The 16,868-nt window shown below is 48.7% G+C and overlaps 1 protein-coding gene across 1 annotated transcript in view; it reads right to left on the bottom strand.

Moving 5' to 3' along the window:
- Positions 1 to 11,066, bottom strand: part of SASH1 (SAM and SH3 domain containing 1) — a 174,636-nt gene extending 163,570 nt beyond the window's left edge. Inside the window, exon 1 of the mRNA XM_040965460.1 lies at positions 10,899 to 11,066. Coding sequence (XP_040821394.1) covers positions 10,899 to 11,066 — 168 coding nt within the window. The remainder of the gene's footprint in view (positions 1 to 10,898) is intronic.
- Positions 11,067 to 16,868: the final 5,802 nt, after the last annotated feature.

Raw genomic sequence — 16,868 nt, 5'->3', positions numbered from 1 at the left:
CTGGTGAAGGATCTGCATCTCGCAAGTGTGCCTACGTTGGATGCCCATCTCCGGCTCGTGGCTCCAGCTTCCTGCTCATGTAGACTCTTGGAAACACAAACTTGGAATATGCCACTAGGAGATGTGACAAGCCCAAGCGTCTCTGTGTAGAATGTTACTGGGACGTTACGGACACTTTTCTGTTGAAATTCTGGAGAGTTCTTTTCTACTGCTGCCAAGGTTACATCACAGCGATATCACTACATCCTTCACGGATCATTTTATGACTCATTTGATACCTATTTACTTTAACGTTCTTCATCAAGTCTGTTTCATAATGTTCTAATCAAGGCAAATCACTACTACACACCAGGGTTAGCAGGCTCTCCCATTAAATAACCACCTGGGCGCCACATATTACGTAAGCTACGCCAACACACTGCAGGAGGCAGCAATGATCAGGCCTCAATAGACTATGTCCTGATGGGATACACTCTTAGAAATGCTTTAATAGAAGTGCAATTTACAATTAAACACCCTATTCACATGAAATGTTTTACCAGTCCAGAATAAATGCTCATGGTCTTGACAGACTTCCCCAAGATTTCAAACTCCCTCAGGCTTTCTTTGGAAAATGAAGTGACTCCAAAATGAACTTGTGGCCTAGTGGCACAAGCATTCATTACAGACTTGAGTCTTTCTTAAACTGTAGTGAGCCTCACTTTCAGCCATTCTGTCAAGAAAATGGGTCACCTGTTGCTTTGGACTCTTACAGGTCCACTACCATGTAATTTCAACATAAAAAAAAAAAAATTACCTCTATATTTGAAAGTCAGGAGTTATAGGAGAGGCAAGAGAGAGATGTTCTATGTGCTAGTTCACTCGCTGAGTGTTTGTAACAGGCAACGTTGAGACTGGCTAAAGCCAGGAGTCTCATCCAGGTCTCCCACATGGGCAGTAGAAGCCTAAACTCCTGGGCCATCTTGCACCAGCTTCGCTCAGCTCATTCTCGGGGAGCTGGATTAGAAGTGGAGCAGCTGGGACACAAAGCGGAGCCCACATGGGATCACAGCACCACCGGGAGCAGCTTGACCTGCTGTACCACAACGCCAGGCCCTGGTCTTCAAAGACTCAAACTAAAACTTCAACATTCAGAATGAGTAAACTGCAACCTTGACAAAACAGTCAAATGAATGGAACTGGTAAAATAAGCCAGGGGAGGAGCGAGTATTTGGTGGTGGTGGAATATAGAATAACAAAAATGCTTCATGCATATTCCACTTGAGCCCAGTTCTCACACTAATATATCACCACTTAGGAGGATGCCTTCAATATTTTACTTGTTTCCAATAATTCAACCATTACAAAGCTCTCATATTATTGTACCATTTAGGCATGCAGAGAAATGCATCTACACCTGCATGCAATTTAAACAGGAAATATATTTTCATTATAGATCTCTTCTTGCCTCCAGAAAATCCTGGCTATTCTAAAGCACTCATATCTTCTTTCCTGATCTTAAAGAACATTTCAAATGCATATTTTTCAACATGTAACCTGAAGAATACCTTGAAGCAATTTATACACTAAGCTTCAAACTATATATAAAAAGGAGTGTTTACCTAAATAAATCATTAAAATCAACTATAAAACAGGGAGGGGCCAGCATTATGGCACAGCAGGTAAGCTGCAACACCGGCATCCCATATGGGTACTAGTTCAAGTCTGTGCTGCTCTAGTTCCTGCCCAACTCCCCGTTAATTCACCTGGGAAAGCAGCAGCAGATGGCCCAAGACCCTGGGCACCCACAACCCATGCTGGGAGACCCAGGAGAAGCTCCTGCTTTCAGTTCAGTTCAACCCTGGCCATTGCAGCCGTTTAGGGAGTGACAGGGCAGACACAAGATTCTCTATTTTACTCTCTCCCTTTCCTTCTGTAACTCTTCCTTTCAAAAATAAATACATCTTAAAAAAAAAAATCTAAAACACCCCATTCCTCCATTTGAAATTAATATTAAAAAATTAAACCTACCATAAGTACCATTTTATTAAAGTGACCAACAATTAAATATGAGCATGATCAACATTTACGAACTGCTTACTACACGGCATGCAGTTCTAATGATCAATTAATACTCATGACAAGGAAACTATGTAAGTGCCCAGGGCCTTCATTTCACAGATGAGAAAACTGGGGCATGTAATGGGAGCTCATTCATCGGGGCCACTGTCCTCCAAGATACTTTAAAACGTTTGCTTATTTATTTTCACTTTATTCAAGAGCAGGAGTCGGTAGAGAGCAAGTGTCTTCTTGTTCACTCCTAAAAACGCCGGCTATGTCAGGGGACGGGCCAGGTCAGACAGGAGCCCAGGGTTCCCTCAGGTTGCTTGCCTGGGAGGCAGGGACCCCGAGCATCACCTGCTGCCACAGGTCGTGCTCTGGCCAGAACTTGCATCAAGCACTCAGACATGGGATGCAGGCATGGGTTACAGGTATCCCACAAGGTGCCTTCATCCCTGTGCCAAACACCCACCCCAAACACTAGCCCCATTTTTTTTTACTTTTATCAACTATGTTATGCCACCTCTCAGGGTTCTAGAAATGCTAATTTCTTTCTTTCATTTTAAAGGTTTTAATGAAAAGATTTAAATTGCTACTGTTTCAAAAATGTTTCGCATTCCCAAAAAGTCATTCTATAAAATTGCTAATGGTTTATTTTATGCGATATATTTTAATCCTGTAAAAATGGAGACAGGTCTAAAGCAAAGACATTTTTGAACTAGAATATAATCCTTTTCAATTACTTAATATTGAAATATCAAAAGAAGCACACAAACCTAAGCTGATAGCAAGGCATGGGCAAAAATCATCAAATTAAGAGTATCTTAAAAAAAATTTAATAGGAGTTAGGCCTTAGAACAGACAAGTACGCTTTTTACTCTGCTGCCAAATGGCATTTTTAGTTAAAATCATGCGATTCCGGTGATGCATCAATTTTCTCCCCTTTTACCTGCACGCCAGGAGCAAGCAAGAAGCCATAACCAGGCACAGAAGGACAAGCAGCACGAGAGACCCACCACCTCACTACCTGTTGCAAACCTAACTCATAAATGCTGACCGAAGGGCCCAGGACAGTAGCCTAGTGGCTAAAATCCTTGCCTTACAAGTGCCTAGATCCCATATGGGCACCGGTACTAATCCCAGCAGCCCCGTTTCCCATCCAGCTCCCTGCTTGCGGCCTGGGAAAGCAGTCAAGGACTGCCCAAAGCCTTGGGACCTTACACCAGCAAGGGAGACCCGGAAGAGGCTCCTGGCTCCCGGCTTCGGATTGGCTCAGCTCCAGCCATTGTGGCCAAGTGGGGAATGAGTCAGTGGACGGAAGATCTTCTTCTCTATCTCTCCTCCTCTCTGTATATCTGCCATTCCAATAATAAATAAATAAATCTTAAAAAAAAAAGGGTGACCAAAGCACCCCATGCAAGACACTCTAGCAGAACTGTACTGCGTCTCCAGGAACAGATGCAAGCTTCCTCTAGCGAGCCTGTGCTGGAAAGACAAAAAAATAAAAACAACAGAGAGGAGAGCCCACGCCACCACCAAGTGCTCCTCCCGCAAGCCTCGGAGGTGTAACGCTCAGAGCCCAGCCTTCAGGATGGACACGTCTGGATTACAAGCCTTGGCACGCCAGGAAGGACACAGGCGGGTTATCTCCGCGTGGCATCCCTCCTCATAAAGAATTAATGATGCCCAGGGAAACCTTGGCCGGAACAAAAGAAGGAAAACCAGACATCTGGCTAGGGCAACACCACGAGGAACAAGCCTCCACTTTCGAGTTCCATAACCAAGAGTAAATTAATGAGCTGAAGAGTATGTCCTCTGAACACTGACACTTTCAGGCAGTCAGGAAAACACGTTTTAACTCAAAGTTATCCTTAAGAGTCTTGGTTTGTACTGACTACTATGAAACAGCACACTTCATTCTAAAGAGTTTTTGCCTCTCCTCATATTCAACTCCTTAAAGATCGATCCATTTCTACTCCACGAGAGGGTGTGCACACCACGGGTGAGCTTATGGTCCGTGACAGCAGGACTCAGACTGTCAAGTACGCAGGACGCAGGGCTACAGTGCCAGGACATCTGGAAGAAAAGTACATGAGACTCAATCAAGGCTCCCTCGTGGAGGCAGGGCCCCAAGGGCTTGAACAGTCATCTACGGCCTCCCGGGCTGTTCATGACCAAGAAACTGGCATGAACAATAGAGCCAGACCAAGTACTTAAACACAGGGGCATGCATCCCAAGTGCCATCTCCGCCAACAGCTCAAACGTCCACCCATTTTTTCACTGTATATAAAAAATTGGGGCCCAGCGCGATAGCGTAGCGGTTAAAGTCCTTGCCTTGACCGTGCTGGGTTCCCATATGGGCACCGGTTCTAATCCCAGTGGCCCTGCTTCCCATCCAGCTCCCTGCTTGTGGCCTGGGAAAGCAGTCGAGGACGGCCCAAAGCTTTGGAACCCAGCACCCACATGGGAGACCTGGAAGAGGTTCCTGGCTCCTGGCTTCGGATTTGGCTCAGCTCCAGCCATTGCGGCCTCTTGGGTAGTGAACTATCAGACAGAAGATCTTCCTCTTTGTCTCTCCTCTCCTTTCTGTATATCTGCCTTTCCAATAAAAATAAATAAATAAATCTTTAGTTGGCAAACAGAAATGGCACAGTGCGATACTGAAACCTGAAGGATGGAGTCACTCTGTATGATCCGAATGAAAACAGTAAAGTTAAGGAAGGCAGAGGAAGGCCGAGGATGGCCAGCGAGGAGGACCGACGCAGACACAGCGCAGGCGCTCATCTCCTCGGCCTGGCTCACAACAGCAGTCCCCTTCCTTCTTGCTCACCACCAACACACTGCCACTTTTCTAGACTTGGAAGTGCTCAGGTTCATTATCAGCTTAGAGTGATGCCTTCCCACCGGAGCCAACAAAACACTGTCCAGCCACACACCCACCTCGGCGCCCCGTGCTCACCCACCTCAGTGCCCAATGGTCTCCCACCTGGTCCGGATCGCCCTCTGGAAACACCACTCGCCATTCAGTGGGTGGTCCAGTTTCCAGCCTCCCGAAGCCCAGCTGCTTTCCAATGGCCCTACCCACTGAGACAGCAAGATGGGCTGACAGGAAGTTAGGGTGACTTCTTTTGGAATGAGAAAAGGGGAAAGTCTTGGCCTCTGTCCAGAGGGCAAGACAGAAGTGCTGCCCACCCTTCTGAAATTCTACCTTATCATGTGAATGGAAGAAGTTCAATCAGTCGCATCCTTTGGATGGCTTTTTGTTTCATCAAGGACAAGCGTGACAGGATTACAACTGCGGGAAGGGGGGTCCTTGGATGGCCTTTGTCCCGACCAACTTGCTCATTGTTAGCCATTATTCTGCTTGCCCGTAGTGTACTAAAGACATCACTTCTTGGGAGGGGGAAGGGCTTCCTGATGCTGTGCAGGTGGTTTCCATCTTTACTGTATTTAATAAACCTTGCTTTGCACGCTGATATTGACCATAAGAATCGAAGTTGGCTCTATGTTTTCCTGGGAGAGTCCCCGCACCACCACCACCTTCTGGGCTAAGGCCAGTGCAGCTGTGATCTCCGAAGGCTGTGTGTTACCAACACTTAGCTCAACACCTCAACCCAGCAACTGAAAGCCAATACATGTGGGAATGAATGAACTGTAAAACTGGAACAGAAAGGGAATTTCAAGGAAATCTAGGAGCCAATTCTCAGCTTTGTGACCTGGGCGCCAGTAACACTGACTGGTCACCCTGGCAGAGGGGCAAGGAAAGTAAGGTATGCAAAGGACCCAAGTTAGCACTGAGCTGCATGCCAGCAGCAGGATCCTGCCAGGTGGAGTGGTGAGGCGTGTGCAGCCAAGCAAAGGGAGAAAGGAACAGGACGAGGGCTGCCTGAGCACAGGGGTCTCCCCTGGCAGGAAGACACCCAGTGACCCAGCCAGAATAAGAGAGCCCTGCACTTGGTCTTTGGCAAAGTTATGGTTCATTGCTACCTTGAGCAAGTCAGCAGTCTAGTAGGGAACCCTTGATTCTTCCTAAATAAGGGAGGTCGGGACTCATGGCCAAGGGCCCTTTGGTCCCTCGGCAGGGGTGAGGGGAAGCAGTATACTTGAAAAAGATGAAGTCAGAATGCCTAAAACCGGAGCTGACTCTGAAAATTCCAGTGCGTAAACTTCATTAAGTCATCACGGGATGTGTTTAACTCAAGTTACCACACAGGGATATTTGTAAATTAACTTCTCTCAAAGGAGTCGCCCCCCCCTCCCTCCTCACCACACCCCAGGGCCTCACCAACACCTCCCCCTCCCCCACAATTTGCCTACAAGGACAAAAGAAGTCAGGGGACTGGTGTTTGTTTTTAATTTGCTCTTATTTGGATTTGCTTTTGGCCCCTAGGACTGCAAAGCAGGGCATATCTGAGGAGTTTGTGAACTGCAGCTGACCCACGTGGCGTTCCTGGGGAAGGCTGGCAGTTTCTCTCCGGGGGCTATCTGCTAAGCACCGCAGGGAGATGCATGTAAACTGGAGGAACAGAGCAGAGAACAGGAAACTTCAGGCTCTGGGGAGGGGCGTCTCACCGGATCTCAAAACAATAGGCACTTAACTAACCTCTTTCCCGGGAACAAGTAAGTTTGCAGGCCGAGCTCCAGAGGCCCTCACTTTCTAAAGTTCAAGAATCATTACTTTGTGCCACATGAAGTCAGTGCAGATCCTACCCGGGCATCGCTAGTAATTTCAGCAGTCCTGACTCTTCCCAAGAGTCCTCCACCATCAGTCACCCCGGGGGTGCACCTCCCCAAAAGGTTGACCACCTCTTTCAGGGCTAGTTAACCGACCAGCATCTTTCCCAAGAGTGGACTGCGCGTTCAGTGCCCAGGGCCCACAAATGTTTTGCAATTTGTGATTAGGGCTTCCAGGAGACGTGTGGGGATTTGGTCTGCATGATGAAACTGCCCAGCGGCTAGCTGCAGCCGAAGCATGAGGCAGTAATGGCTAGCGGGAGGTGCCCACGGCAGCGGGTACCAGAGCCTTTGCAGAGTAGTGTTTTCTTGCGATTCCCGTCTCTCACAAGTGCACACTCTCCCCTCATCCCACCTCTTCACTTGGCAAAACCAGACACTCCCTAAGTCACTGCTACCGAAGATGCCTGCCCTCCAGGCACTCCTAGTCTGGTGTTGTGTAAGCTCATGTTCTCTTAATTCTATGTCCATTTAGGCAACGCTTATTAGCGATTATTCATTCTTGCACTGCTCAAACATTTTCATGTGGTCAATTATACTAGTTTCTTCCCTAAAAGAACACTTTGTTAACAATTATGTGGAAGCAATCCTTTGGTGCTTAACTATGACTGGACTGAATTCATTTGAATGCAGGCATCCTGGATCTACTAAGGCACCAGACCCTGGTCAACGCCCTTCACTGGTGCAGGCCAACACAGTGTCCAGGGAGTGAGGGTCAGGGCCTCCCAGCGGCCACTCGCCTGGCAAGGGTTCCACTGGCTAGGCTGTGGACTTTGATGCTTGGCAGAATATACAACAGGAAAGTAGCAACTGGACTTGGAATCTATCGAGGAAGGGGTTTGAATGGATAATTCCTCCACTGCCTACCTCAGGAGCCTCCTCTGGTTAGGGGTGGGGGAAAAAAAAACCTTTCATATCATGTTTTACCTACAATACTGGACTAAGGAGTGTCACAGCATCATGCTCCTGACCTGTGGGGACCCACACAGTGAGCTGGGGTCAAATATTGTCACTAACTAGAGGCAAGCAGTTTACATAGCTTTATTGGCTTACGCTGGTGGGAGGCTACAAAATCCCAGCATTGAAATACACAATCATAATTAAAAATAAGTCTTTTCCTTCCGTAAAAATAGAGTCAGCTGTGTCTTGATCTATGCTATCCAAGCCAAAGCTGCAGGGGGGAGAAGGCACTGGGTAAGATCTTGCTGAGCTGGTGTCTTGCTGTAGGAACCTCCAAAGGAGGGCTAAGCCACAACATCTGCCCCACTCTGCAGCTTCCCCTGCACAGCAGTTCAAAGCCAGGTTCACCCTAGGACAGCCCAGAGAGCAGGAAGACAACCGCAGACACGATCCGTCTAAGCCCACATCAGGTTTTCCCCAGCCTCACACTGAACCCGGAGCTCTGTAGCAACTACATATTTTCTGTTCCCCGCATCTGCCCTTTGAATAACAGGTCTGAGAGTTCAGCTGTCCCACCCCACCTTTAAACTCAGCCAAAGAATACTGTTACAACAGACCCCACAGTGCTGGAATCGGCCAGAAGAGGCAAAGCAAGCATTCAGCAAACGTCACCCGCCAGTCCTCCTCACCAAAGCCACCTGGAATCCAAGCCAGCCTCCAGCTCTCCCCATGTGCTCCCAAAACACACACACCCTCTTCAGGGACGCAGTGTCACGGGAATTGTCTTAGTAACTGAAAAGGCAAACTGGGGGCCCAGTGCGGTGGCCTAGTGGCTAACGTCCTCGCCTTGTACAGGCCAGGATCCCATATGGATGCCGGTTCTAATCCCAGCAGCCCCACTTCCCTTCCAGCTCCCTGCTTGTGGCCTGGGAGAGCAGTCGAGGACGGCCCAAAGCCTTGGGACCCTGCACCCGTGTGGGAGACCTGGAAGAAGCTCCTGACTCCTGGTTTCGGATTGGCTCAGCTCCGGCTGCTGTGGCCAACTGGGGAGTGAGTCAGTGGGGATGGAAGATCTTCCTCTCTGTCTCTCCTCCTCCCTGTACACATCTGACTTTGAAATAAATAAATAAATAAAGGCAAACTGGAATCTAGACAAGAAAGAACACGGTCAGCTTCCTGCTGGATAAACTTGAGCAGCAGCCTATCAACATACCTCTCTCCCAGGTCTGTCTCTGTGTCTCTAACTCTACCTTTCAAATCCATCTATCAATCTTTTTAAAAATGTTCCACTTGGATTGACTGGAGTTTCAGTGGAGTATTCATCCATGAAGGTTAAAAAATGCAAAAACAGGAACTTTCAAATCCAAAATATGTATTGTACATATATATGCACGCACAATATCTAATTACATAAGTGTGTATTGTACACGTATTTTTTAAAAACATGTATTTTTATTGGAAAGATTCACAGAGAGAAGACGACAGAAAGATCTTCCATCTACTGGTTCACTCCATTAGTAGCCACAACGGCTTGAGCTGAGCTGATCCAAAGCCAGGAGCTTCTTCTGGGTCTCCCACACAGGTGCAGGGTCCCAAGGCTTTGGGCCATCCTCGACTGCTTTCCCAGGCCACAGGCAGGGAGCTGGAAGGGAAGCGGGGCAACTGGGAGATGAACAAGCACCCTCTTGGCGCATGCAAGGTGAGGATGTTAGCCACTAGGCTATTGCACTGGGCCCCATGTATTTATCTTTAAACATGAAAAAGTACGAAGAGCCAGAACTCTTTAACTCCTCCTTTCTATACAATGATCACCATAAATACCAGTAACACCTGAAAATGGGGAAAGACGAAACAAAATAGTTTTCTGTAGGAAAAGAAAAGAGCGTCTTACTGAGCACCTACTTCATGCTGGGCAGTGTGTCCAGCACGTGTTTTGTTGCATAGCAACTTGGCTCCATTTCAAAAGCACCCAAAATCAAATCTTTATTGATTTAGGTATTTATGCTAGTTTGGGGGTGAGGGGTGGCCCACGGGAGAGCCCTACAGTCTACTGGTCCACTTCCCCCAAATGCTGCGTGGGGCAGAAGCTGAGAGCCCCAGGAAGTCAAGCTAGGTCAGGGACCAGGGGACCGAGCCCTCCCCCCCACCCCCCCCCCCCCCCCCCCCCCACCCCCCCCCCCGGCCATGCATCAGCAACAGAGGGATCAGAATGCAGCCAGGATGTGAGATGCAGGTATTCCCACTCGACCTGACCTCTAGGTCAAACACCTGCCCAGCAAGTTATCCCTTCCTCATTTTCCCGGTGACGCAATGAGAGTCGCAGGTTTTGGATAACTTAGCCAGAGAGCTTGGTTTTGATTCAGGTGCATTCACTTCACAGCCAAAACATGCAAATCACTGCATTTTAGAAAAATCATAAAAACTACAGTTTATCACTCCGAGTAAATCCAGGGCCTGTTCTGGTCGTCCACACATCTGGCAGTTCTAAATCCTTCACCCCAAGCTGCGCTCTGAAAGTGTGGATTCACAGGTCTGACTGTCCAAGCCCCCAACCTGCCCAGTCCAACCAGCTACCTTCCAGCTCAGCCACTGCCTTCTCAAGGCGTTAAACCCCCCCAACGGGTTCCAGCTCCATCCTCCAAGGAGAACCGGTTTTCACAAATTCTGCCGAATCCATGCGCAGTTTCCAAGCACTGGGCATTTAAAAAAAACAAAAAAACAAAAAACACGTGACAGCACAGATTCAGCAAAATAAGTTCTATTGTCTTTAGCCCCAAACCTCTAAAACAAATATCCTGAGGCTCTACCCACTGAAAACACTCTGTGGGTCCCGAAGAAGGAAACGGTTGTTTTCTTCCCGTGGGCACACAACAAATGGGCAAAGAGATAAACATTCGTGTCATCAGTCTCGACCCAACTCCAGCCGGGAAAGTCCTCCGCCAAATATTTACCATGAGTATTTACAGCTATTCTTGAAAGGACTCCTGCTTGGCCATGGCCGCGCCAATTTCTCAGCAGGTGTCCCGGATTAAACTGTTGACCATCACCCCGGGCTTGCTGAATTAGTATTTCGGAAGGGCTCTGCGGCTGGTTACTTTTTAATTAGGGCCTGAAACCCCGCACCGTGTGTATTCAGCCCTCCAAGCACTCGTGCCAGAGAAAGACGCCTGTGTTGGGAGGGGGGTGCACCCCGTTCTGGAGCGCTGCTCCCCAGGTAACTCACCAGGATGCCCATCACATCCGTCCAGAGTCGGGAGAACGCTTCGGACGTGCCAGCTCCTGGCTCAGGCTCCGACTCGGGTTCCGGCCCGGGCTCCCGCTCGGGCTCTGGCCCCGGGTCAGGCTCCTGCTCCGGCGCCGGCTCCGGGCCAGCTGCTCCCGCGTCTTCCATGGCCGCCTCAGTGCGCGCGCGGGCCGTGCGTCCCGGTCCCCGCGGCGCCCTCGTCCCGCGCGAGCGCACGGCCCGCCTCGGGTTGCCGGGTCTCCTCCCGCGGCGTCAGGGAGCCGCACCCCCGCGCCGCATGCCCTGGCGGCCCAGGCCACCCCGCGCGGGACCCGGCCGGCACCCGCACCTCGGTCTAGGTGGCCGCGGGCAGAGCGTCTGACAACTCCAGAAACTCCCACCGCCGCTCCGCGCAGCAACAGGGTAGCAGGCGGCAAAGTCCGCACCACTGAGTTTTTGCGGCCGGGGACCTCGCGGGGTCCCCAAACGGGTGAAACCCACTGAAGAGGCGTCGCTTCCTGTGACCGGGACCGGTTAGTCCAGGACGCCACTCGCTTCTGTTCGCCAGTCAGGACAGGGCGCGGCAGAGGTGGCCGCGGCGCCTCTGCAAATGGGAAGGAAGTCCTGGGACCCCTATCTTCAAAATGAGCTCTTCCAGCTCCACATGACTCTCTCCCCTCGAGGCTAAAGAAAGCGTTTAGCAACAAAAGGTGCTCTGATGTCAGGCTCTTTGCATGGAAATGAGCCACCGACCCGAGAACAAATCGCCTGTTGAAGAGCGCAGCCGCCCTGCGCCCGGCGGCCCGCACAAGTTTGCGAGCACGCTAGTCCCAGAACTCCTGAAAGTTAATCTTTAAGCTGCTCCCGCCAGAGGGGTTCCCGAGTATCCGGTTTACCGTCCACTCCTCACCCTTCCTTAAGTCCCGCGACCTCGGGGATTCCAGCCCAGCTCTACTAGCCGAGGCTTGGCTGAGAAAACAAGTGTGAGCGCGTGGGCTCCGGCATTGTTTGGGTCACGTTTACGGCGGGGACATTTTGGCTCCGGAGTGTGCCCGATGCCATGCCTGGCTGTACCTTCAGCCAATGGGAGGCAGTGCGCTTAGGTTTTTCGTGATTCCTGGGGCGGGCGGTTTGCAACGCTAGCCGCTCATTGGTATATCCACGCAGCCTGCTACACACCCCGGGGCCCTGGTGTTTGTGTTTTCCAAGGGGAAGACCCGCGGTGGATTTATTGGGGAGGGAAATCCTTCTGCAGAGGATTTCTCCTTACGTTTTCTTTTGTGACTTTAAAAGCCACTCTGACTTTTCCCTGGGAGATGACAGTCCTTGTGACACTAGACTTGGCAACTGAGCACTGCGTGAAACACTGAGCCTCCACGAATCCGCCCTGTGTTTCCTTTAAGGAAAAATTCCTTTTTCTTTCTTTTTTTTTTTTTCTTTTTTAGATTTGAAGGGAGCGTTGTACAAGAAAGATCTTCCTCCCATTACTGCACTCTCCAAATGACTGCAATGGCCATTTCATCTAGGTCTCCCTCTTGCATGGCACGGCCCCAAGCATTGGCATCATCTGCTGCTGCCTTCTTTTTAAAAATTTTTCTGTTGTCTAATTTGAAAGTAATACAGGGAGAGAAGGAAAGATAGAGTGAGAGAGATCTTCCATCCACTGGTTCATTTTCCAATGACTGCCATGGTAGTCCGAAGCCAGGAGCCGGGAACTTCTTCAGGGTCTCTCACATGGGTCTGAGGGTCCAAGCATGTGGGCCATCCTCTGCTGCTTCCCAGGCCATTAGCAGGGAGCTGGATGGGAAGTGGAAGTGCCAGGACTGGGCTGTGGGTCAGTGCAGCCAGGCCTGGGACACTGCTGGCTGAGGCCAGACTAGGCTATCCAGGGCTTCCTGGTGCTCCCATACAAATCCTGCAGACCCAAACAAATGCCATTAAGCAGGTGGGCTTTTATTTTTTAATTTTTCATTTTTTACAGGAGTGGGCATTTAGTCTAGCGGTTAAGATGCCCACATGCAATGTGTGAGTGTCTGGCTGCACCTCTGAGTCCAGCTTCCTATCACTGTTTATCCTGGGAGGCAGCAGATGGTAGCACAGAAAGACCCAGACTAGAATTCCTGGCTCCTGGCTTCAGCCTAGCTCAGCCCCAACTCTGTGGGTTTCTGAGGGAATGGATCATCAGATTGAAAAAAAATCCCTCTGCCTCTGCTTTCTAATAAACAAAAATGTTCAAATAAGTAGCATAGGCATGCCTATAAAGGCATGATAATAAGTAAATGATCGGAAAAGGTTCAGTTGAGTCCACTGATGCACTTAGGTGGTTCAGTTTGTTAGCCCTGGGGTACAGACTTGAAACCCAAAGAACTGCAAGCAACTGGGCTACTGCAACCCAGCGGAAGCTTGTGGTTGGCCTAAAGACTTCTGGCAGGAGACTGAGCTAGGAATTTTGCAAGCAGAGCTGTGGGGGCTGGAGCGAACAGGAGGGCTGACATCCCAGCACCAACTCTGAGTCTTTTTGACTCAGATAACCTGGGGCAAAGCGTTTGACCTTTCCGTGCCACAGTTTCCCCATCCAAGATGAGGCAAGGCCACACTAATTGGCAGCCACCTCCTCAAAGGTCATAATATGTCTCAGTCATCTAAAGATAGGTACAATTTAGCGACTGTTGTCGCTACATGCATGCACAACAATATAATTAAATCTTAGCCAGCATTTTGATTCTTAAAGAAAGCAATCTAACCTCCATGGTTAGGCTCCTTTTCCTGGTGCCCAGCATACCATGGAGGTACAGGTACTTCTCTTGCTGGCAGATTCACTTCCAACTCAGCTCCCTGATCATGTGCCTGGAAAGATGGCCCAAGTGCTTAGCCTCTGCATCCATACGGGAAACCCAGAAGAAGCTCCTGGCTCTTGGCTTCTGACCATCCCAGCTCTGGTCGTTGTAGCCACTTATGGAATTAACCAGCATATGCAAGATTCTCTCTCTCTTTCACTCACTTTATCTTTGGCTCTCTTCCTTCTAATATAACTCCCCCTTCTAAATAAAAAATAAGTAATTTTTAAAAGGTTTATTTATTTTTATTGGAAAGGCAGATTTACAGAGAGAAGTTGGTTCACTCCCCAAGTGACCACAATGGCCAGAGCTGATCTGAAGTTAAGACACAGAGCCTCCTCTGGGTCTCCCATGTAGGTGCAGGGTCCCAAGGCTTTGGGTCCTCCTCTGTTGCCTTCCAGGCCATAAGCAGGGAGTTAGATAGGAAGTGAAGCAGCTGGGACACAAACCAGTACCCATTATGGGAAGCCTGTGCTTGCAGGTAGAGGATTACCTAGGTGAGCTATCACTTCAGCCCTCTAAATATATTTTTACAGCCCGGCACGGTGGCCTAGTGGCTAAAGTCCTCGCCTTGAACGTGCCAGGATCCCATATGGGCACCAGTTCTAATCCCAGCGGCTCCATTTCCCATCCAGCTCCTGCTTGTGGCCTGGAAAAGTAGTCGAGGACGAGCCAAAGCTTTGGGACCCTGCACCCATGTGGGAGACCTAGAGGAACAAACTCCAGGCTCCTAGCTCCAGTTTGGCACAGCACTGGCCATTTTGGTTATTTGGGGAGTGAATCATCAGACGGAAAATTTTCCTCTCTGTCTCTCCTCCTCTCTGTATATCTGACTTTGTAATAAAAACAAATAAATCTTAAAAATAAATAAATGAATATATTTTAAAAATGATTACTACTCTCAGTGTCATTGCTTTCTGCTAAGAATTTCTTCTGGGGCTTTATAACAAAGTGTCGTTTTTTACTGACTTCATCATCACCACTTCAGAGCTCCCTAGAGTACTCTGTCCCAAGGGCTTGCATAATACAATTCTGTCTCATGAGCATGGTAAACGACCTTCAAGAGTTGGGCCAAACCCTTCATTTTGCAGATGAAGAAAAGTGTTCCAGAGACACAGCTACGCGGGATAGAATCAAAGTAGGCACAGCCTGATTGCTTTAGAAGTTCTTTCATCGGCTTTGGTTCCCACAAAGAGGCACGCAAGTGGAGGTACCCTCTTAGAGAATCCAGGAATTCTCTGCCCCTTTTTCTCTTCCCATCAGGGCTTTCATCAAGCCCATTGGGAGCGATAGGAAGGATGTCAGTGAGTGAATTCCAGCGGAAGGGAACGAGAAGGGGCTTTTCCAGGCTTTGATTGTGAAATTGAATCTGATAACCATTTATGATAAGAATGAACAGGAAACTCTGAGAAGGCATTCATTGGGAACGCAATGTTGTCTCAGTACAAACATCACGTGTTGAAATAAAATCAGCCTCTATCATGTTGCCCATGTACGTGTGGAGCATATACATACATGTACACGTGTTCATACTGGCTTGCTTTGCACCCAGTTGTTCTTCCCGTGAGTCAAGACTGCAAGAATTTAAAAGCCACTGGTCTAGAAGTTACAGGGCATGGGGTATAGCTGTTAATGCTTCTACCAATGTAAGAGAGGTGGTTTATTGGGCTCAGCATAATGGCTCAATGACTAAATCCTCACCTTGCAAGCGCCGGGATCTCATATTGGCACTAGTTTGTTTTCTGGCTGTCCCACTTCCCATTCAGCTCCTGCTTATGTTTTGGGAGGCTAGAGAGGACGGCCCAAAACCTTGAGACCCTGCACTCGCATGGGAGACCCAGAAGAAGCTCCTGGCTCCTGGCTTCAGATGGGCTTAACCCTGGCTTTTGTGACCATTTGGGGCGTGAGCTGGGGATGTAGGATCTGTTTCTGTCTCTCCTTTTCTCTGTGAATCTGATCTGCCTTTCTGTGAAAAATAAATAAATGTTAAAAAAAAAAAAAAGATAAGTGGCTTATTCCTTTTTCTTTTTACAGTGTATTTTTTCGATCTGAATTTAGAAGACACTGAATAATGTACGGGTTTCATTTGTCCACACATCTGTAAGGGCATGGAGGCGAGGGCATCTGTAGCCATGCAGGCAGCTCTGTGAAGGAAGAGCCCTGCCCTGTGCCCTTCCCTGCCATGCCCATTCATCCTGCGAGGCTCCAGAATGTCCACAAGCAGAAAGTGTTGTTGCTTGGGCCTCCTGGATCCCACGCAGGAGTCAGTGACCCCAGGCCCTGGACTGATTGCCCAGTAAAGGTGGTAGGGGGTTCCCCCTGCAGGCGGGGTGACAGACACGCTCCCACTGTCCCAGCAATGGGAATTAGTGCAGCATTTACCAAAACCCTACTCAGCCAGGTACAGTGTGGAAATAGTACAACTGCTTCATTAAAATTCTAACAGTCCCCAAATGGAATTTATAATTTCTCACCTATGTAAATTTATCTTTAAGGCAGTTTTTAAAATTTGACTTGAAAGTCAGAATTACAGAGAGGGAGGGAGGAAGAGGGAGCGATCTTTCATCTACTGGTTTTCTCCCCAAATGACCACAATGGCCAGAGCTGGGCAGGTCCAAAGCTGGGAGCCAGGAAGTTCTTCTGGGTCTCCCATATGGCTGCTGGGGCCCAAAGACCTGGACCATTCTCCACTGCTTTCCCAGGCCATAAGCAGAAAGTTGAATCTGGAAGTGGAACAAATAGGACACAAACTAGAGTCCGTACCAGATACAAACATCACCAGTAGAGGCTTAGCTTGCTATGCTCCTGCACCGACCCCAACTTATTTTTTAATTCTATTTCCCATAAGCTTGCTCAAGTACTGTGGCTTTCAGACCTATCCAGTTTTTAAAAAGGCAGACAAATTAGCTGACGTTAAAATATAGTCTCCCTAAATAGTTTGTGTTTTAGGATCACAGCTTCACTGAGATATTTTTTTTTTTTAAAGAAGCAGTATATTTTCTAATAGCAGAGATTAAATCTGAAAGATTATAAATAGACCAATTTATTTTCTTCCACACTGCCTGCCGCTGAAATGGAGCAATGAAAATAGATAAGCTTATTTAATTTTTGCCTACGGTCAGCAGCCCTTTCT

Source organism: Ochotona curzoniae, unplaced genomic scaffold, assembly GCF_017591425.1.
Source record: "Ochotona curzoniae isolate NIBS_2020 unplaced genomic scaffold, NIBS_Ocur_1.0 scaffold_3890, whole genome shotgun sequence".
NCBI classification, from domain to species: domain Eukaryota; kingdom Metazoa; phylum Chordata; class Mammalia; order Lagomorpha; family Ochotonidae; genus Ochotona; species Ochotona curzoniae.
This window is presented reverse-complemented; position numbering and strand designations above follow the sequence as displayed.